The sequence below is a fragment of the Misgurnus anguillicaudatus genome, chromosome 4, assembly GCF_027580225.2.
Source record: "Misgurnus anguillicaudatus chromosome 4, ASM2758022v2, whole genome shotgun sequence".
NCBI classification, from domain to species: Eukaryota; Metazoa; Chordata; class Actinopteri; order Cypriniformes; family Cobitidae; genus Misgurnus; species Misgurnus anguillicaudatus.
In genome coordinates this window covers 12,218,132-12,240,885 of record NC_073340.2, presented here as the reverse complement: position 1 = coordinate 12,240,885, position 22,754 = coordinate 12,218,132, and the positions used below count along the sequence as shown (strand labels likewise).

At 39.4% G+C, this 22,754-nt stretch overlaps 1 protein-coding gene across 2 annotated transcripts; it reads right to left on the bottom strand.

The window, feature by feature from the left end:
• Positions 1-699: 699 nt before the first annotated feature.
• fam13c (family with sequence similarity 13 member C) lies at positions 700-14,686 on the bottom strand. Of its 2 annotated transcripts, none has more exons than XM_055176152.2 (10): positions 13,317-14,686; positions 8,177-8,369; positions 7,282-7,423; positions 6,085-6,166; positions 5,750-5,949; positions 5,581-5,664; positions 5,399-5,494; positions 4,897-5,081; positions 1,631-1,732; positions 700-1,316 (listed from the first exon to the last, which is right to left on the bottom strand). In XM_055176152.2, the coding sequence occupies exons 1-10, from the start codon at positions 13,483-13,485 to the stop codon at positions 1,202-1,204; spliced, it is 1,368 nt and encodes a 455-aa protein (XP_055032127.1). In that variant the 5' UTR covers positions 13,486-14,686; the 3' UTR covers positions 700-1,201. The 2 variants fall into 2 exon arrangements, with proteins under 2 accessions (XP_055032127.1, XP_055032128.1); XM_055176153.2 differs by having other exon boundaries at positions 13,262-13,459.
• Between the last annotated feature and the right edge of the window lie 8,068 nt (positions 14,687-22,754).

Sequence of the window (22,754 nt, the reverse complement as noted above, 5' to 3'; positions counted from 1 at the left end):
AACATAGTAAAATATTGGAAAAAAGGTGCTGTTTTCCTTTAACGGGTCCACTTAGATACAAAAGCCAGAGGTCTAAAAGTTTCACGTGTGCCTCGGACACGGGTCGGATATAATATAAGTGGCCTGGGGTCTCGGGTAATTTAAAATGAATGTGTTTATGCCGAACGGACCCGAGATGACCCAAACTATCTCGCATGTGTGCATCAAGTCCTTTTCCAGCCCCTCCTCTGTTTGCCAAGAGTGCTTGTGACATTGTGTGGTTGGCGGTAGGTTAATTTTCATTGAGCCAGGCCTGTCAATCGATTTTGAATGCACATTTAATTGGTTACCTTGGTGTTGTTATCAGATAACAAATGAAAATAAATGGAGCAGCGGTCCAAATTGGATGCGAGGCCATCAGGGTTTTTGGTGCGGGTGAAGACTGCATACACGTCTGTTTCGTTTACATTCGGGTCCAGTCGGGTTAAAAACTGAAAGGTGAGTGTCTGGGGAAAATGGCACGTATGGTCACCCTCCCCAGTGGAAGAAAAAATGCTCCGGCATCCTGGATTTCAACATTTTACAGATGCATAAAAGATGAACCGCTGTCTGATCATCTGGGATTTCAGTATGGAGATAGAGGTTAGGATTGTGCTTTTTCCATAGTTTTAAAGTACAGCGTGAGTGAATATTAGTATTCTTTTTTGTTGCATTTGATAGAAAGCTTGGACCCGGAAGCGGTGCCATGTGACATCAGACTTAACAAGCAGATGGAGAGCATTGCATTATTTGACAGGCTTTCTTATAAGTGTGCATTAGTCACCACATTTCTAATTAGAATCATAAACTAGCTTCACACAAGAGCAAGAAACTGTGAAAATTGCATACGATTTAGACTTTGGTTAAAAAAGGATCTCTTTTCCTCCAAAAATAAAGTGCCATGTTTCAAAAACACAGACGAATACTCTTATATTTCTTCTTGCCCTTTAAAATCTTCATGAGGTCTGTATTGATCCATCTTGATCTGTACAGGATTGCACACTGTATGTTATGGAAGGCATCAAAAGGCCTTGCTTGGTTCGGCCCGACCCACAGACTTTCAGTGTGGTCGGATCAACACATAAATAACATTAAAGTGCATTTCAGCGTCATTATGGCACAAACATGATGTACAAACTCAATTTGGTCCGAACACCGGGTTTAATACGGAAAGGCGGAGACTCTATGTGGTTTCTTGTTTGCTGAGCAACACTTCCAGTAAGCGTAATTTGGCTTTGAGACTTTTGTACTCCTGGTATTCCTCGGCCATGGGGATTCGGTCATCTTTTTGTGCGCTCCTTCATTATTTTGGTGGAGAGGAAAGAGAAACAGAATCGACATAAAACAGATGAGCATGAATTAACCCTTGAGTTGCCTTAATGACTGGAAATGTATTTTATTTTCAACAGATATGCATATATTGTGTACAGAAATGCATTTCTTTTCCTGGTGGATTTATTTTGTGTAATAATTATTGATTGGATGTTCATTATGCTAACTATGCTGAACTGTTTCTATTCTTTATTTTCCTTTTTCCTTGCCGTCCGTGTACAAAAAAGACAAACCTAACATTAAAATGTGTAAATGCTACAGAAACGTTTCAGTGTTTTACCTTCCCATCTGTCTGTAAAACTGCTCCTCAAACTCTCGGATGGCTTTACGTCGTCTTCTCTTCTCGGCTCGGGTCTCACGCAAACACTCCAGCAATTCAGACCTGTGATTCAATTAGACGTAGTTTTTAAAGGGACAGTACATCTTAAACTGGAAATTCAGACATCATTTACAACGCTTTCTCATGCAGAAATGGTGAACTCAATAAACAATGAAAAACTGCCTCTAAAGTAGCTCATAATGATAGCTACACTGCAAAAAATGACTTTCTTACTTAGTTTTTTAGTAAAAATATCTAAAAGTCCTTAAATTAAAGATGCATTTTCTTGATGAGCAAAATCACCTAAGAAAATAAGTCTAATTTTTAGACAAAAATATACAGTTAAAGTGGATTTGTGCTTAAAACAATCAAAAATATCTGCCAATGGGGTGAGAAAAAAATCTTAAAATAAGTTTACTTTTTCTTAAACAATTTTCTCACCCCATTGGCATGATTAAAACATTTGCTTGCTTTAAGCACAATTTCACTTAAATTGTATATTTTTGGTCTAAAAACTAGACTTATTTTCTTAGGTCATTTTGCCCATCAAGAAAATACATCTTAATTTAAGAATTTTTAGATATTTGTACTGAAAACAAGACAAAAATATAAAGAACGTCATTTTTTGTAGCGTATACTACATCTGCACATGTTCACAAATTTCTAGAAATTATTACAAATTACTTTAAAGATATTGCATGATGTAATTTGTCTAGTATCTAGTGGTTGACGCAGCTTCACATAAAATAATAGTATACTATAATACTGTAGTAAAATTCCTAGATAGTCTACACTGCAAAATTACTTTTTTTCTTAGTATATTTTTGTCTTGATTTACGTAAAAATATCTAAAAATTCTTAAATTAAGATGCATTTTCTTGATGAGCAAAATGACATAAGAAAATATGTCTAGTTTATACAAAACAATATACAGTTTAAGTGAATTTGTGCTTAAAACAAGCAAAATATCTGCCAATGTGTAATGAAAAAAATCTTCAACTTTTTTCTTAAACACTTAATTGAAGAAATTTCAAGAAAATATTCTTACCCCAAGCACAAATGTTTTAAGCACAAATTCACTTACATTTGATATTTTTGGACTTATTTTCTTAGGTCATTTTGTAAATACAAGAAAGTACATCTTAATTTAAGAATTTTTAGATATTTTAACTAAAAACAAGACAAAAATACAAAGTAAAAAATATTTTTGCAGTGTAGTGTCTTTGAATCTTACTACAGTTATTATTACAGTTAATGAGCATTTACTACAGTTTTATGTTTTCATTTATTATAGTTTAATATCACTGTAGTATACTATAGTAATTACACTATGCTATAGCATAATTACAATAATAAACTGCAGTATATAACTGTATATATATTGTTTTATACAACAGTTCTTTCTGGTTCTCGAATCTGATTGGCTAAGAGGTGTGCAATATTCTACTGATAACGGCACAGTAACCGCTTCACCTTTCGTATCATTCCGCCACCTAGTGAATGGAGGTCCTCTAAACAGGCTCATCTCTGAATGGAAAAACTGCAGGCACACACGGGCACACACAACCGCGTTGTTTTGAATCACGCTCTGTGTGTCTCATTAGTTCACTAGCTCGTAAATCAGTCTGTGAATCCCCAATCGGAAGTTATTCTTCCGTCAAAGATCAGCGCTCTTGGATGTTACGTTAAAGTTAATGGGAGTAATGTCTTGTCACATCGTGTGGACGATTAACACTTGGAAAGAGGAATGTAAACACTCATTTTTTTCTGGAGCTATATCTCTTATCAGAACGCGAAAACACCGTGGAACTGCAGGTAAGCACCGCAGCTTTTAAATGTGGACATTGATCATTTAATTAAATTGCGACGTGACTATTAAAACATGTTATGAGATATCGCCACTGGTATATTTATAAGCAGCATGCAAAAACATCTCTCTGACACTTATAAAAAACAGTTTTATATAGTACTGACAAGAACGAAGTCTTCTAATAATCGAGTTCTCGTATCGCGTTAAGAGTAAATGGTAAACCAATAGTAACATTTATATAAGTATAGTTTTATTAGCTTTTACCTCGCCCCAAAACAATAACAACACAAAAGAAACTAAATATGAATAAAAAACAAGTAATAGTTTTATTATGACACCAAATACTGCAGATTTTATCTCATTTTGACCATCAAAAACAAACAAGGCCAACATGAGAGCCAGGGAATCCCTGTCAGAGATGTAGCCCAGAGAGGGCGGTGGTCAGCGGGGCGAGTGAACACTGACGTCCGCTCATGCTTTGGTTCTCATACGTACCGAATCTCACTAAGCAAACGTTCAAACAGGCGATATCTTTACTAATCGACTGTAGATTTAAATATAATAAATATATATTCTCGACTGAACTAATCTTAAAACTACACTTTGTGACCAAGAAACGTTAATATAAAGAAACGGCTACTCCATCCATTGAGTTATTATGAGATTCAAAGCAGCCAAAAGTGTTACCTGTCATTCTGGCCAACCTCAAATCCGTGGCGGAAGAAGTAGTTCTCAAACAAAGAGGCTTTTAAAATAACTCTGTTGTTGTTTTCATGTTTTCTTTTTTCAAAAGTGTGCGTCGAACTGTTGTATAAAAGCAATATCGCTCTCGGAGTCGTGTGATATAGCTCTATATCATCACGGCTGTGATTGCTTACGGCCTCGTGCCTCTGGCCTAATCACAGCCGTGATGATATAGAGCTATATCACACTCCTACTCGAGCGATATTGCTTAAATAATTGTTTTACTGTGTCCTTGTTACAGTGTAATAAAATTTTTAAAGAACCGGGTAACAATGACTAGGTACTTACTTAGGTTAAGGGTTATTTGCATGTAATTATGCATAATTCACTGTTATTACTATAGTAATTACATGTAACAAGTGTAACAGACACCAAAAAATAAAGTGTTACCCTACAGTTTACTATATCTTTAGAAGAACATAATGCTTCAAATGGATAATTTCATAGTACTTGATTTCTTATGGCTTAACCTCCCCAAAGTCTCTATTTACTTGTATAGTATAAACAGAATGACACTGTATATTCTGCTATGATATATGAATGTTCTTCAGGGTAACCTCAGTGGAAGAGAATTTACATTTTGCACTCTTTATTCTTCTTCTTTTTTTAAACCGTGAATATTCTTAAAGACATGTATTATGAAATATTTACTAGTCGCACTCGACATGTATACCTGGAGGCCTCGTGAAGGTTAGACATGGTTACAGAAGATTGTCTGACTGTCTTGATCTCATCCATCGGAGAGACGAATGCTGTGTCGCTGTCTCCATCCTCTCCCCCACAGCACGTCCTGTCTGTCAGAAAAATTGGAGGCGGTGTGTACCGGACCGAATCATCATCTGAACCCTCCTCTTCTTCCTGTGAAACATTTTGCAACAAACATGGCCTGAATACTTTTATTTGAAGACCAATCAATAAGTAATGCAACACTGGTATTTATTAATTTGCTTTATATTGTCTTATAAAGTCCTACAATAAAAGTAGTAGTTTAACTTGAACAGCAGGAGGAATCAGATTGTCTTGAGATATAAATCAAGTTTGATTTGATTTGTTTTGCACCTTGTTTTAAAAATTGATGCTTTTTTAGACTATACTTGAGACTTAAAGGTTAACAACAATACAATACGACATGACACCTGTGGGCCTCAGTTTATATACAGTATGTATATACTTACAATGGTGGTGATGGTGGGCGTGGCACACAGGAGATGCTTCACCATCTGATATCTGTCGTAAAGAGGTTTCACTAGGTTTCTTTCTTGTTTTGTACCCTGCAGTCACAGTCATATCAAAATAAAGCTTTAAATATAAATCAAACTTAAGAATTTCTGCATTTCAATATAAGAAAACCGCTTACAGGACGACCGTGTAAGCTCTCGAAATACAGCAAACATTTCTGCAGTGTGATCTTCTCTAAAGCCATCTGTCTTTGGGTCATCTCCTGCAGACACACGAGTCAAATCACATTAACTCTCTGGATAGACGACGGATATACGGTGAAAGGGAATCAAAGCAGATGGTCTTACCTTCATGTTGTCTGGCAGGCCGAGCGACTGACGTTTCTCACGCAGGCGTTTCAGGAGCACCTCCACCGTCTCCTCCAGAATGGGTTTGTGCTGCTGCTGATCTGACGGATCCTGATGGCCGTTTGTGTACCTGCAGATATCTGTGGTCTCACTGTGGTCTTGTCTCTGTGTTTCTTCATATGACTGTTTCAGCTTTAAATCTGAGAGGAGAGCGGGATAAACTGAGACTGAGTCGGGTGATCAGATATTGTTTTGTGCTGATTCATTTTAAGATGGACAGACTTCTCAGTCTGGTAAAAATGTCAGTCCGGTTATGATGTAAATGGCTCTCTTACCTTTGAGTTGCTTGCGTGATCTGGCCAGTTCACTCATGAGTTTGAAAATCTCTGGATTTGCTGTTTTATCATTGTGTGAAGGCTGTGAGAAAGAAACAAGACGATTCATGGGTTTTAACTGCTGAGCTAAAGTCAATCTGTATCATGATCATGTATATCGAGGCTAGTCAACTAGTGGCCCACGGGCCAAATGCGGCCCTCCAATCATTTTTATCTGGCCCGCCGGTCATGTTTGTCTGATTTAAAACACCGTGGTTACTTTAAAGCCGCCTTTCCACCGTACATAAAAATGACAGCCAATAAACTGTGCGGTCTAGTTTTTTGTAGTCTAGTAATTTTCGTATCCAATTTGAGCTTTGTATGCATAAAAAATAAACTTCTCTCCTATGTTGACATGGATTTAGTATTAAACTGAAATTTTATTACGACTGCCACTAGGGGGCGAACTCCAACAGTCGTGTCCGAATGTAGTGTACAATGGTAATGCGGTTTAACCTATATATCTTTAAAATATTAAAAAAGAAAACATGAAGTGCAGTTTAAGTCATTTGGAGAAGAATGACTATATGTTGTGAATAATTGAAATGTAACAATTTATGAAAGTTAAACAACAATAAACAAACAAAAGGAGTTTAAGAGCTCTGCCTTACAGTTAGTGCTATACAAAAATACATGTGTTGATTATTTACACTTTTACACTAGTTGAACTAGTGCTCTTGCAATGTTAAACTGCAATAATAATAAAAATAATAAAAATATATTTATTGCAGTAATTAAAAGGCAAAATACAAGATACAAGATGTGCATCTTTTTTTAAATGACCTATAACAAAAACAAAAAGTAACAAAAACAACATAAGTTATAACATAAATTATAATAATAATATAATAAATGTATAATTTATAGGTAAATGTGAAAATTATATAAAAGTTAAAAATATGGATAAAAGTTTGGCCTGCATCAAATTTACATTTTTAAAATCTGGCCCTCGAAGAAGAATATTTGAAGACCCAAGGTGTATATCATATTATTGCATCAGTTATCAGCTCCGAGTCACACAGGAGAGAAATGCAGTACCAATCCTCACCAGAAGATGAAGCTGTACACTACACAACTGAACAAAGCCTACCCTAACATTACAGTATAGTTATACTCAAGAAACTTGATGACATATCTTTAAAAGAGTTTTATTCTCACCTTATAGTTCATCTCTTGCTCAAAGCGCTCTTCAAATTTGCGCAATTTCCTCTTAAGTGTTTGGATGTGTTTTGTGAGCAATGTGATGGACGTTGCTTCCTTAACATCACCTGGGGTTTCCGTTCTAACAACACCACGAGCCCTAAACAGAGACAATCACAGACATAAACACTCACTCATACACTCAGGCCACATTTACACTGTTTGTGTGAAGTGACTCAGTTACGATTTTTTTCGTAACAGATCAGATATGACTCACGAATGTGCAAGCATGAAAAAAGCACATAGATTCCTATATTCTCTGATTGGTTTAAGGCCTTTTTCATATTTGGAAATAAATCAGATACATGCATTCGTGTCCGCAATGTTAGCATTATCAGTAAAATATTAGCATTAAGCGTAATCGGCATAAGACTGTGCATGTAAACGCACTCAGTGTTGCCCGTTTTCTGTTATATTTAGTCTTAATTATTGTGTGTTCACTGCCTGTCTGCCTGTTCTTTTGTGACTATTTGAAATGTATAGTTTTGTTTGTTTCCTCCGAGTCAACAGTCTTCTCGTTCCTGACACTAATAACTCAAATTTTGTCTATTTATTTGACAAGCAATCAAGTGACTTGATTTTTAAATCCACTGAATAAAGTATATTTTGAAATAATAAATGGCTTATTATTCCTAAACTCAGTTTGATCTCATGGACCAGACATAGGAATCTGAATTCAGTACATCACAAATCACCACATCATTAGCAACAAGGAAACTCTTGTGAAATCTTAATAATGACTAAACAAACATGTGATGTACAAATAGGTCCGTGTGTCACGAGCAGCTGATCTGGTAATGCAAAACTGAAGTTTTTATTATTTGACAGAACAGCCATGTGCATGTGTTCATACATGATGAGATGCTGTGCACAGGGTGGAGAAGGTGCAGATTCAGGATCTGTGTTAAAGCGTTGACTCTGAGTGAGGCTGGAGCAGCGTGGTGAGGGCAGTGGACTGTTATCATCTGTGATGTATTGAATGAGTCGACTTGGTCCTGGGCTCTGCTGAAGATCACTGCTACAGTCAACCTCTGCCAATCTGAACCCTAAACACACACACATCAGATCAGATCAGAGCATAACACTAAGAACACAACAGTAGACTTCAGACTGAGCTCTTCATCTGGAAAAGACAAAGATTTTCTCTTAACTGAGTTTGATGTTTGAAATATACATTTATCAACAACACTTACTGTTTTTTAAAGAAAGCATTGGTGGTTCCTGTACATGCATGTTCTGGGTGTTTCTACGCAGGCGTTATGGTGTTCTGTGTGTTTCTATGCAGGCATTATGGTGCTCTAGGTGTTTCCAGACAGTCACTATGGTGTTCTGGGTGTTTCTAAGCAGTTGCAATGGTGTTCTGAGTGTTTCTAGGCAGGCATTATGGTGTTTTGGGTGTTTCCAGAGAGTCACTATGGTGTTCTGGGTGTTTCTAGGCAGACGTTATGGTGTTCTGTGTCTTTCTAGGTAGGTGTTATGGTGTTCTGGGTGTTTCCAGAGAGTCACGGTGGTGTTCTGGGTGTTTCTAAGCAGTTGCTATGGTGTTCTGTGTGTTTCTAGGCAGGCGTTATTGTGTTATGTGTGTTTCTAGGCAGGCATTATGGTGTTTTGGGTGTTTCTAGGCAGGCATTATGGTGTTCTGAGTGTTTCTAGGCAGGCGTTAGGGTGTTCGGTGTCTTTCTAGGCAGGCGTTATGGTTTTCTGGGTGTTTCTAGACAGTCACTATGGTGTTCTGGGTGTTTCTAAGCAGTTTATATTGTTTTCTGTGTTTCTAGGCAGGTGTTACGGTGTTCTGAGTGTTTCTAGACAGTCACTGTGGTGTTCTTGGTGTTTCTACACTGTCACTAAGGTGTCCTGAATGTTTCTAGAATGCCTTAACAGTGTTTTGGGTGTTTCTAGACAGTTGCTTTGGTGTTCTGAGTGTTTCTAGACAGGTGTTATGGTGTTCTGTGTCTTTCTAGGCAGGCGTTATGGTGTTCTGGGTGTTTCCAGACAGTCACTATGGTGTTCTGTGTGTTTCTAAGCAGTTGCTATGGTGTTCTGTGTGTTTCTAGGCAGATGTTATGGTGTTCTGAGTGTTTCTAGACAGTCACTGTGGTGTTCTTGGTGTTTCTACACTGTCACTAAGGTGTTCTGAGTGTTTCTAGAATGCCTTAACAGTGTTCTGGGTGTTTCTAGACAGTTGCTTTGGTGATCTGGGTGTTCTAGGCAGGTGTTATGATGTTCTGGGTGTTTCTAAGCTGTCACTATGGTGTTCTAAGAGTTTCTACACCGTCATTATGGTGTTCTGGGTGTTTCTAGAACGTCATAACAGTGTTCTGGGTGTTTCTAGATAGTCGCTTTGGTGATGTGGTTGTTTCTAGACAGGCATTATGGTGTTCTGGGTGATTCTACACCGTCGCTAAGGTGTTCTGCATGTTCTTAGACAGCTGTTACAGTGCCCTATGTGTTTCTAGACCGTGGTAACGTATTCTGGGTGTTTCTAGAGAGTCGCTATGGTGCTTTGGGTGTCTCAAGCGCGGCTCTCCAGGATGGAGTTTGGGCACTCCTGCTCTAGAGAGTCTCTATGGAGTTTTGGGTGTCTTGGGACGGTCGCTACGCTGTTTTGGGAGTTTCTAGACAGGCGTTGTGGTGTTCTGGGTGTTCCTAGACAGTTGCTATAGTGCCCTGTTTCTAGACCATCATAATGGTGTTCTGGGTGTTTCTAGACAGTCACTATGGTGTTCTGGGTGTTTCTAAGCAGTTGCTATGGTGTTCTGTGTGTTTCTAGGCAGGCGTTATTGTGTTCTTTGTGTTTCCAGGCAGGCATTATGGTGTTTTGGGTGTTTCTAGGCAGGCATTATGGTGTTCTGAGTGTTTCTAGGCAGGCGTTATGGTGTTTTGGGTGTTTCTAGGCAGGCATTATGGTGTTCTGGGTGTTTCTAGGCAGGCGTTATGGTGTTTTGGGTGCTTCTAGGGAGGCATTATGGTGTTCTGTGTGTTTCTAGGCAGGTCATATGGTGTTCTATGTGTTTCTAGGCAGACATTATGGTGTTGTGGGTGTTTCTAGGTAGGCATTATGGTGTTCTGAGTGTTTCTAGGCAGGCGTTATGGTGTTTTGGGTGCTTCTAGGGAGGCATTATGGTGGTCTGAGTATTTCTAGGTAGGCGTTATGGTGTTCTGGGTGTTTCTAGACAGTCACTATGGTGTTCTGTGTGTTTCTAAGCAGTTTATATTGTTTTCTGTGTGTTTCTAGGCAGGTGTTATGGTGTTCTGAGTGTTTCTAGACAGTCACTGTGGTGTTCTTGGTGTTTCTACACTGTCACTAAGGTGTTCTGAGTGTTTCTAGAATGCCTTAACAGTGTTCTGGGTGTTTCTAGACAGTTGCTTTGGTGTTCTGAGTGTTTCTAGGCAGGTGTTATGGTGTTCTGTGTCTTTCTAGGCAGGCGTTATGGTGTTCTAGGTGTTTCCAGACAGTCCCTATGGTGTTCTGGGTGTTTCTAAGCAGTTGCTATGGTGTTCTGGGTGTTTCTAGGCAGGTGTTATGGTGTTTTGGGTGTTTCTAGACAGTCACTGTGGTGTTCTTGGTGTTTCTACACCATCACTAAGGTGTTCTGAGTGTTTCTAGAATGCCTTAACGATGTTCTGGGTGTTTCTAGACAGTTGCTTTGGTGATCTGGGTGTTCTAGGCAGGCGTTATGGTGTTCTGGGTGTTTCTAAGCTGACGCTATGGTGTTCTAAGAGTTTCTACACCGTCATTATGGTGTTCTGGGTGTTTCTAGAACATCATAACAGTGTTCTGGGTGCTTCTAGATAATCGCTTTGGTGATGTGGTTGTTTCTAGACAGGCATTATGGTGTTCTGGGTGATTCTACACCCTCGCTAAGGTGTTCTGCAGTTCTGCATGTTCTTAGACAGCTGTTACAGTGCCCTATGTGTTTCTAGACCATGGTCACGTATTCTGAGTGTTTCTAAAGAGTCGCTATGGTGCTTTGGGTGTCTCAAGCGTGGCTCTCCAGGATGAGTTTGGGCACTCCTGCTCTAGAGAGTCACTATGGAGTTTTGGATGTCTTGGGGCGGTCGCTACGCTGTTTTGGGAGTTTCTAGACAGGCGTTATGGTGTTCTGTGTGTTCCTAGACAGTTGCTACAGTGCTCTGTTTTCAGACCATCATAATGGTGTTCTGGTGTTTCTAGGGAGTCACTATGGTGCTCTGATTGTCTATAGGGTGGCTCTCCAAGATGGAGTTTGGGCGCTCCTGCTCTAGACAGTTGCTATGGAGTTTTTGGTGTCTTGGGACATTGTTCTGGGTGTTCCTACACCATTGCTACGCTGTTTTGGGTGTTTCTAGACAGTTACTATGGTGTTCTGGGTGTTTCTAGACTGTTGCTCCAATGTTCTGGGTGTTTCTAGACCATCATAAAGGTGTTCTGGACGTTTCTAAACACTCGCTATGGTGTTTTGGGTGACGCTATAAAGTTTCTGGTCGCTATGGTGTTCTTGGTATTTCTAGAGCGTTGCTACAATGTTCTGTGTGTTTCTACACCATCTACAGTGTTCTGGGTGTTTTAAGACTGTTGCTACAGTGTTCTGGGTGTTTCTAGATTATTGCTATGGTGTTCTGGGTGTTTCAAGACAGTTGCTATGATGTTTTAAGTGTTTTGGCACATTGCTGTTTTTGCCAGGGTGCTTTTGGATCATTGCTAGGGATGTATAAGGTCTTTGTACATTAACACTTCATGAGACCAAAATTATTATTCATGCTTAACAGGCACGTTTAATAATTCATTTATAAAGGGCTAGTGTCATAATTTTCAAACTTAGCATAAGTGAGCTACAGTAAATTCCTTTACCTTACAACATTTATAATAATATTTTCTAGAACATATCCCATTTGTGTATATATATGCTGTTTTCATGGCATAAAATTTTTTGTTGGTAAAATTAAGTGAAAACTACATGCTATAGGAGATCTCACCAATATTTCTTTACACTTTCATTTCTAGTAAAACAGTAAAATATAAGGCTGTTTGTGCAAAATGCTGATATTGCTTTTTTGCCCTCATGAGAAAATACTTCTTGATTCATTACTATTTTCCACACATTCGTGTTTTTAACAAAAACAAAACACAGCTATTCTGGTGCTTGGTTAATCTATCATACTGACTGAATAAAACCTCAGCACTGCATACTTTAGAGGAAAAATACTTAAGTAAGGCAGACATAAATGAGCAGAAAAAATCTAGGACTAAAAAACCCTAAGATACAAATTACACATAAACACATGTTCAGCTCTAAGTCACATAAACTCATTGACCCACTGCTGAAAATACTCAAGACAGTGAGAATGAATAGACAAACAGAAAATAGCCTTCACAGTAACGTATGAATTGCATTAGCCTACCTTAGATAAAATATCACACCAAGTGGTACTTATTAAAAACAGATAATACAACCACAATTAAAGCGGATGCATTTTAAATAAAAATTTTCCTACTCTATATTTAAAATGAGCAAGTAATGGATAAATTGTCTAAATACAGGACACACATTAAGTGACTGTCAGATCAGGTGAACATACAAATACACTTCAACACCTGTGCTTACTCTGCTTAAACACCTGTATGACCCTGAAGGAAAATTACCACATTAAACATCTAACAAACTCAAAACACACATAGATAAAAATGATGAAGCCAAGTGGATTGTGCCAAGATGCATGCGTGCATGTAAGAGAGTCGTGCTGTGATCTCAGTGTCTCTCTATCACCCTGCGTTATTAATAGATCCTAACATGAAGCCAACTGACTCACATGTGCCCAAAAACAAGAACCATCTTCTCCATCAACCTATAATAAACACAATAAACCCATCCCTCTTAATCCAGAAATTATCATCAGTCACGTTAGTCACTCAGCAGCTTCATTCATTCAAAAACAGAAGATGACCATTCACATTTACCTACTGTACACACCATCCAAATTCAGATCTTCAGTCCGACCCCTGGTTCTCTTACCTACAGGACTTTTCTGTTCTCCAACACCGTTGCACGAAGGAATCTGGATCTCCTCTTTGAATCCGAGGGTTAGTGGATTATCTTCTGGTGATGGCTCTGATGAAGGACTGGAGTCTCCTTCCAGAGCCTGGAGCTTCAACAGAGAGCCCTGCAGGCAAAAGCAAAACATGACGACTTGAGCTTTTAGATCGTGTTGAGAAGAGAAACCGCGATGGTTCTTCACACGTCGAGAGATGCACGAGAATAAAAATGCACTGCAGTCTCACACGCCCCTCGGTTCTGCTCCCATAAGTCCTGCACGCGATACACGCGAGCGTGCGTCTGAGGGTGTGCGTGCGTGCACGAGCGAGCCTCTGCTTACGTCTCTTACTGCTGCAGTTCTTTATGTGCAATGGATTATTCATGCCACTCTTTAAGTCAAAAGAAAAAAGCGAGAGCCGGGGAGGTGGGGAGGTCTCCTGACGTCATCAAGCCCCTCAGCAGACTGGCTGGATCTGGTTCTTCTGACAGGAGAGCAGGTGCGGGGATGCGAATTGATGCGCAAGTGCGTGGGATACGTGGAGGTTATGAAGGCTTTTCCAGCGTCTGAGGGTGGGAGGTTTTCGACGAGTGCATTGACATCACGGCCACTCCCAAAATTCATTCATAAAACAGAGAACAGCTGCTGAAGGCGGTAAACAAGTCGTAACAGAATTATGTGAAGTACAGCAGTCATTTGCTGCTAATATTCTCCATATTCTAATATTCACCACCTGGGGGGTTTATTATAGATGTATATATTTCGTTTCTAAACATGTCTAGCTAGCTATGATTATGTAATTTATTTTAAATTATAAAAATGTAGACATCGTTGGTGTCATTATCACTGTAATGTAGTCACGATCACAGAACAGTTTATATCAGCTCTGAATGTAGTAGATTTCTATTAATTTCTCACAGGTTGTCAGTGTGATGCTGATGTGAGGCTTCAGACATCGATGCTGTGATGTTCTCAGGGTGACTCATCCTCTCTACAGGGGAAACCGATCACAGGGGTGGGTGGTAAGGCTGACATCCCTGCAAACTCTACTGATGTGAAGCTCATCAAACACACAGTTGATGCGTGTGCGTGTGTAGGATCTCATTCATAAACCTTTGGAGAGCATCACCCTATACGGTCAGGAGCCTTGCTTGGTTGCGTAAATGTGTTTCTCCTCCAAAATTATGTTAATGATTCAGTAAGTTGTGAACCATTAACCAAACGATTTTCTCTCATTAAATTCAAACATTACATTCGAAGTAAAAAAAAATTAAAACAAGTGTTTTTATGACAGAATGCCGTGATGGAGTGTGAATGGCTCCATTAGCTAAACTTTACGTAAATGATTATGTAGTACCACGTGTTCCAAATAAATTATTTAAATATTCAGATAAAATTTATTGTTAGTGTAGGAAGACCAACTGGATTATATTTTTGTGAAATACTTGACAGGAGTAGACAGTAATTGCTGTGCACTTTTGTTTCTATGGTAACAGTGACTTCTCAGGGAGCGTTTACACCAAAGCGTTTAAACATGGCTGTTGAACGACGCGTCGGTTGGTTGTTGTGATATTTGTCCCGCTGCTTCTTCGCTGTGATTGGACGGCCGAATGAGAAGTGATTCACTAGCGTTTCACCCAAAGTTAAACATTTTTCAACTCTAATGCTGCGTTTACACCAGCCGCGGTAGAGGCGTCAAGCGCGAATGATTTCAATGTTAAAAGTCAATGTGAAGACGCGTTCGCGCGCTTCTGGAGGTCTCGCAGCGCGAATGAGGCGTTTAGCGTGCCGCGGTAGACACGATTTCGCCTCATTCGTGCGTCAAGTTCGCTCAAATGGCGCGAATTGAGCGTTGCCGAGGCAAACGCGCAAGTTGAAAAATTTGAACTTTGGCGGAAAAACTTGCCACGTTAACCAATCAGGAGCGTAGTGACGTGATTACAGAAAGCGTGTGGAGTTGCAGAAGCCCCTCCCATGACGCGAATCTCAGCGTGAATGTCTCGATAACTAGAATTTCACGCGCGTATGAAGCGAGTACACTCAAACTGTTCAAGCAGCAAAATACGCGCGGTAGACGCGATTTTGACGCCTTAAACGTGGTAGCGTGCACACCAAAGCGTTTAAACATGGCTGTTGAACGACGCGTCGGTTGGTTGTTGTGATATTTGTCCCGCTGCTTCTTCGCTGTGATTGGACGGCCGAATGAGAAGTGATTCACTAGCGTTTCACCCAAAGTTAAACATTTTTCAACTCTAATGCTGCGTTTACACCAGCCGCGGTAGAGGCGTCAAGCGCGAATGATTTCAATGTTAAAAGTCAATGTGAAGACGCGTTTGCGCGCTTCTGGAGGTCTCGCAGCGCGAATGAGGCGTTTAGCGTGCCGCGGTAGACACGATTTCGCCTCATTCGTGCGTCAAGTTCGCTCAAATGGCGCGAATTGACCGTTGCCGAGGCAAACGCGCAAGTTGAAAAATTTGAACTTTGGCGGAAAAACTTGCCACGTTAACCAATCAGGAGCGTAGTGACGTGATTACAGAAAGCGTGTGGAGTTGCAGAAGCCCCTCCCATGACGCGAATCTCAGCGTGAATGTCTCGATAACTAGAATTTCACGCGCGTATGAAGCGAGTACACTCAAACTGTTCAAGCAGCAAAATACGCGCGGTAGACGCGATTTTGACGCCTTAAACGTGGTAGCGTGCACACCAAAGCGTTTAAACATGGCTGTTGAACGACGCGTCGGTTGGTTGTTGTGATATTTGTCCCGCTGCTTCTTCGCTGTGATTGGACGGCCGAATGAGAAGTGATTCACTAGCGTTTCACCCAAAGTTAAACATTTTTCAACTCTAATGCTGCGTTTACACCAGCCGCGGTAGAGGCGTCAAGCGCGAATGATTTCAATGTTAAAAGTCAATGTGAAGACGCGTTCGCACGCTTCTGGAGGTCTCGCAGCGCGAATGAGGCGTTTAGCGTGCCGCGGTAGACACGATTTCGCCTCATTTGTGCGTCAAGTTCGCTCAAATGGCGCGAATTGAGCGTTGCCGAGGCAAACGCGCAAGTTGAAAAATGTGAACTTTGGCGGAAAAACTTGCCACGTTAACCAATCAGGAGCGTAGTGACGTGATTACAGAAAGCGTGTGGAGTTGCAGAAGCCCCTCCCATGACGCGAATCTCAGCGTGAATGTCTCGATAACTAGAATTTCACGCGCGTATGAAGCGAGTACACTCAAACTGTTCAAGCAGCAAAATACGCGCGGTAGACGCGATTTTGACGCCTTAAACGTGGTAGCGTGCACATCAAAGCATTTAAAAGCGGCTGAAATACCAGGTTGACTCTGACTTTAGGCACTTGCCAACTTTTTTGGTTGCTATGATACTTCTGCTTTGTTTATCAGTCATTGAACGATGTGCCGGTTGGTTGTTGTAATATTTGCCCGCCTCTCCTCCACTGTGATTGAATGGGCGAGTGAGAAGTGACATTAGCCTCTTCTGTATTAAAATGTTATGATTGGTCCAAAGCTGTCAGCGCGCTCTGACGTTGTCCTTTCTAAATGCCGGTAATCTATATTTTTTTATTCACACATAGCGCTTACCAGTAAATTACTGGTAATCTTACAACCTCTCTTACTGGTAAATTGGCAGCACTGTTTTACCGGAAAGGTTCTGTTCACACATGACCTGTTAACTGCAATTTACCAGTAATTACCAGTAAAGACTGTATGTGTGAAAAGGACTATTGATGAGCGCAAAACAAAACCCTCTAGCTGCTGCCGTTTTTGAAAAACACAACACTACTATGGCTTTTTTTTTTAAATAGTTATAAATTCCTTTTCTAAATCATACATAATTAACATAATAGTTTATGGAAACTTAAATTCAGATGAAAGCGAAACTCAAAATGTTCCATATTTGTTATTACCTTTCATCACTGTGACTATATTTAGATTGATGTAGAGTGAATCTAAGCCTTGTTGTAACATTTATGTTTTGTTTCGTAAGAGTTTCATTGTGTGTGGTGACACAGAAATTGTTCCTCCAATCAGCACACACTGACCTCACAAACCTGTGTGACCCTGGATCTTGTTCCTCATACACAAACGTCTCCGTCTCACATAAAACACACAATGTCTGCTCATCTCTTCGATATTCATAAACACATATTGTTTGTGTAATCGTCTTGACTGATTATGTTGACATATAGTATCATCCTACACATTACAATACTAAAACAAAAGTCTGTTTAGAAAGCAGAGTTTCATGATTCAAGTAAAAGCTGTCCATGTGTGAGAAAAACGCAAACAGCCTGTCGATGGAGAATCCTGCTCTTTTACACCCCAGAAACTCGCATAATAATCACAAGAGATCATGAATAATTCATCTGATTATTAATACAACTAATAAACTCTGAACAAAATATTAAAAGCTTAACTTCCATAATGGGTTGCCTTATGATCACTACACAAACAAAAAATTACCATAGGCTACTGTTATTTTATTATTAAATTTGCATTTGCTATTTTCTTTGATGTTTATCAATGGGAACAAACACAAATGTTGTTTCTTCTTGTTAACGTATTCTTTATTTAGACATAGACTACAGTTATCTCATGTGTTTTTTCTTGAAAATCTGACTTTTTCCATGTTTAAGTGCTATAATTGGGTTCCCAGTGCTTCTATCAACCTAGAAAATGTGATGTCAGAAGGGGATAATACAGCTCCTTAATCTGCACTATCCAACCATGGCACTGCCATTTAGTGCAGAGATCAACTCATTAGCATTTTTAAGGACACACCCAAAAATGGCACATTTTTGCTCACACCTACAAAGTGGCAATTTGAACATGTTATAATAAATTATCTATATGGTATTTTGAGCAGAAACTTCACATTTGCACTCATGCATTGGGGACACCAAAGATGTATTTTACATCCTAAAAAGGTCTTGTGAAATGTTATTTTTACAATTTTGAGGTTGGAGAGGTTTGATATTTTGTTTACTAATGCAACAATATTCTGAAATTAGTGTAAGAGACACTGTGTATCTGTATAACTGCATGTCTACAAAATTGTTTAGAAAGTGAAGGAAAAAAAATTCAGAGACAAATATATTAAGGCTACACAAAACATCTGAGCTCCAGAACATCTCCTGTAAATAGTTTTTGTGAAATTCACATAGAAAGCTCTTGTTTTCATAGTGCTTATATCTGAGGCTTTATATGTAAATAACATCTAAAAAAACTCCTCATGAGTGGGAGAGAGAAGGAGAGAGGTAGACATGTAATGACTTCTGACATATCTGGTGCAGTGGGCCTTCATAATGATATGAAATGCACAAAGTTTTTGTCAAGTTGTGTATTTTTTCATAAACGTATTTGTTGGTTAGTGTGCCATTTTGCTTTAAGGATTACTCCACTTTTATAATAAAATTCTGATAATTTACTCACCCCCATGTCATCCAAGATGTTTATATCTTTTTATTAATTTCTTGAGGGAAACGTTCCAGGATTTTTCCCCATATAGTGGACTTTAGTGGACCTCAAGAGTTTACAGTTTCAATGCAGCTTAAAATGGCTCTAAACAATACTAAATGAGGCATAAGGGTCTTAACTACCAAAACGATCGTCATTTTTAACAAGAAAATACTTTTAAATTACACAAACATGTAGTAAATCATAAGTTATCCAGAGATAGTGGGATAATATTTTGTGTGTGTTGCTTGCTTGTGACCTTCCTTCCGCGTTACGCCTTGATGGGGTCAGGGTTTTCTGGAAACGATCATTAGAGCTGATCTGTCTTTTATAAATCTAATAAAACTAAAGACTCTTTGGAGATATGAAGTATGCAGTACAACTCTATAGGTACTCAAAGCTTTTCACAAATGTCTTTCATACCCTAACAGAAGAAACACGCTAATGTACAGTCATCATATTTGTCCTGCCAAGTGGACATAACACATTAATAATGCATGGCTGGAGAGAGAGAGAGAGAGAGAGAGAGAGAGAGAGAGAGAGAGAGAGAGACCTGATTAGAAAGAAGTCAGGAAAGTTTCGCCTGCACAAAAGAATGAGGTCACACCAAAACAGCTGGCAGGCCAAAACAAAATAATGCCACAGAAAGAAACACAGTGAATGTTTATTTTTACTGCCCCTCCAAAAACACATATGTAGGTTATAAATTTGCCCCAGAATGAAAGACAAATAGGCTACATATACAATCATGTTTTTACATTTTATCTTAAATGTTGACCTGTTTTTATTCATGTTTTGTAAAATTGTAATACAGCTTAAATTTGGATTATTTTAGGAACCCATGCTGTAAAAGTGCATTTTACATTGTAGTTTACAGGGCTAATGATTGATCTGAATAAATAGTTGCGTTATTATTAGACACTGATGCATTGCATCCATTTAATGTCAAAAGATCTTGCACAAGGCATCCATTTTTATTACCAAGAGATAGATAAAGCCAGAGAAAGAATTAAATGCTTGATACTTGAGAAGCTCGTCTGGGCTTTCAAGAAATTAAAAGGCAACAGAGATAAATTCAATGTTTAAATAGATGCCATATTCATTTTAATATACAGGACACAATAATGTAATGTTGGTTACACTCCATTTGGACTTAAAGAGTGACTCATGAAACGGATGTTTTGTCACTAGCAGAACACAGGAAATAGAAATGTCTTTAAAGCTGGTCTGAGGCGGATAAGGCTCTTGTTTTAATTTGTTGTGAAGCTGAATGGCGTAGACTGTCCTTATATGACTCACAAGATCTTTACATTGATGGAACCAACGGCACATCAACAACCCCACATCCTCATCGAAATGACTCTTCACCAACTTCCAATATCATCAAAAAGAAGGGTTACAAAAATGGGCTTCTTCCTATTCTGCATCCCTTAATGTGTGACAGTCTATTGTGAGGTTTTTACAAAAGCATGTTTGAGTTAGTGTCCGTGACGTCACCCATAGGTTGGTAAAGAGCTTTTTTGAAGCCAATAGTTGGCGGGGCTTGCTGTCGCCATCTTGGCGTCGTCGCGCATCACTCGCGGATCCCCGAAAATGGGTAAAGAGGCGGGACGTGGGTGAAGCTAAAGTGGGTGGTTGCTGAAACCATAGATATGTATAATAAAGGCTAGATGTGTTACGGCGGAGTCTCTAACGCATAGACTGTAAAAAAGATGGACGACACTACGTCGCCTCCCTCCATTGAATTGAATTTAAACCAAAACTGTCCGACCATGGTCGCCACCATGTTAGTAAAAACGTCAGTTTGGAGCCAAGTAGTGTTGTAGTCAAGACCACCTAAACCGAGACCAAGGCATGACCAAGACATGCCGAGACCGAGACAAGACCAAGACTTTAAAGGGTCCAGACCAAGTCAAGACCATGACCAAGATAGGCCGAGACTAAGTCAAGACCAGTGCAAGTCACTGCATTAAAGGACAAGTTTGGTATTTTACACTTAAAGCCCTGTTTTCAGATTGTTTATGATGAAATAGAACGGTTTCGACTGAAATTTCGACATATGCGGCTGCCCCGAGAATTTTCGGGTGTTTGTGTTTCACCTCACACCTCTACAATAGGTTTAATGGTGCACTGGAACAATCCTTCCTACAATGCATTAAACTTTCATTTACAAAGACGTGAAACTCAGCGAGTGGTCAGGGGTGTTCACTGATATGCTCACACAAAAATCGCTGCAAAAGATGCTTTCCAACAAGTGTTTTAGCATTCGTTGTTAACTTGTGGGCCTTTTTTCCCAAACGCCTCACACCCGTACATTCTTCCGCTTAGAGCTTTGAATAATAGACACTCCAGCCCAGCTGGTGGCGCTAATCCACCTTTGCCAATTGCAAGAATACAAACAACGTTCCCGGCGCGGAGTAATACCGTTCCTCACAGCACATCTAATACAAGTCAATGGAGTTGGCAAAAACTACGATAAAACCTGTTGGAATTCGTAATTTGCAGCGATTTTTGTGTGAGCATATCAGTGAACACCCCTGACCACTCGGTGAGTTTCACGTCTTTGTAAACGAAAGTTTAATGCATTTTAGGAAGGATTGTTCCAGTGCACCATTAAACCTATTGTAGAGGTGTGAGGTGAAACACAAACACCCGAAAATTCTCGGGGCAGCCGCATATGTCGAAATTTCAGTCGAAACCGTTCTATTTCATCATAAACAATCTGAAAACAGGGCTTTAAGTTTATATAAGTTTTCATTTCCAGTTTAATCTAACAGAGCTGAAAAATGTTGACTTACCTGAAATGGAGTGAGCATAAACACAAGCCTCTTTGATCTTTGCATTGTCCCAGTCTGCACATTTAATTGCTTGCAGCCACAGATGTTGTATTTTTTTATTTTTGAGATTCTGCAGGAATCCCGAAAAACTTAACGGCAGACCTGATGCAATTTTTAAAGCCCACGATGCAAGTATAGGCATTTTTGACGATACCGAATAATACGCAACTCAACCTGCTCTAATGATTTTTTGACCCCGACATGCGCAGTGAGAACCACCTGTGACGTGTTTGACTTCATCTGGCGCCGCAAGAATCGACAGCCGGATGATGTCAAAGTACCGCGAGAGCAATTTGCAAAATCATACGAGGAGTTTGCTTTTATATCGCCCTCGCTTCATCTAGCTGTCGGTTCTTGTGGCGCCGCATATAAAGTCGAACAAGCCTTAGGGCTGAAACCACGCAACAGTGACATCAGTGGCAGTTCACCCATCACTCAAATGGCCACGCCCTTATTTATTATGCAGAAATTTAAGGCTTAATACACTGCAAAAAATGACTTTCTTATTTAGTATGTTTGTCTTGTTTTAAGTACAAATATCTAAAAATTCTTAAATCAAGATGCATTATCTTGATGAGCAAAATGACCTAAGAAAATAAGTGTAGTTTGTAGACAAAAAATATACAATTTAAGTGAATTTGTGCTTAAAACAAACAAAAATATCTGCCAATGGGGTAAGAATGGTGTTTTTAAAACACTTACTTAAAAAATTGCTTACCCCATTGGAATATTTTTTTTTTTATCATAAATTCACATAAATTTGGTATTTAGTGTATAATTTACGGATGAGTTATAAAAAAAAATCACCTTCCTCACACTTGTCAGGAAGGGCAACATTGCCTGTATTGACCAGAAACCACTTTTTGTACCAGGCTGTATGGGGATTGACTCCCTTTTGGAGCCTGCCTCTAGCGGCCAGTCGATGAATTGCAGTTTAATTCACTTCTGTATTGGCTTTATGATAAATACACAAAATACATGTGAAATTGACAATGACATGCCAGAAAAGTAACTGATCCAATTATGAGTTGTACAGTTGCATCTCATCGGCATGAGTGTTGGGATTGGAGGGGCAAATGTTTCTGATAAAGAGGTTGATTAAGTATTTATGTATTT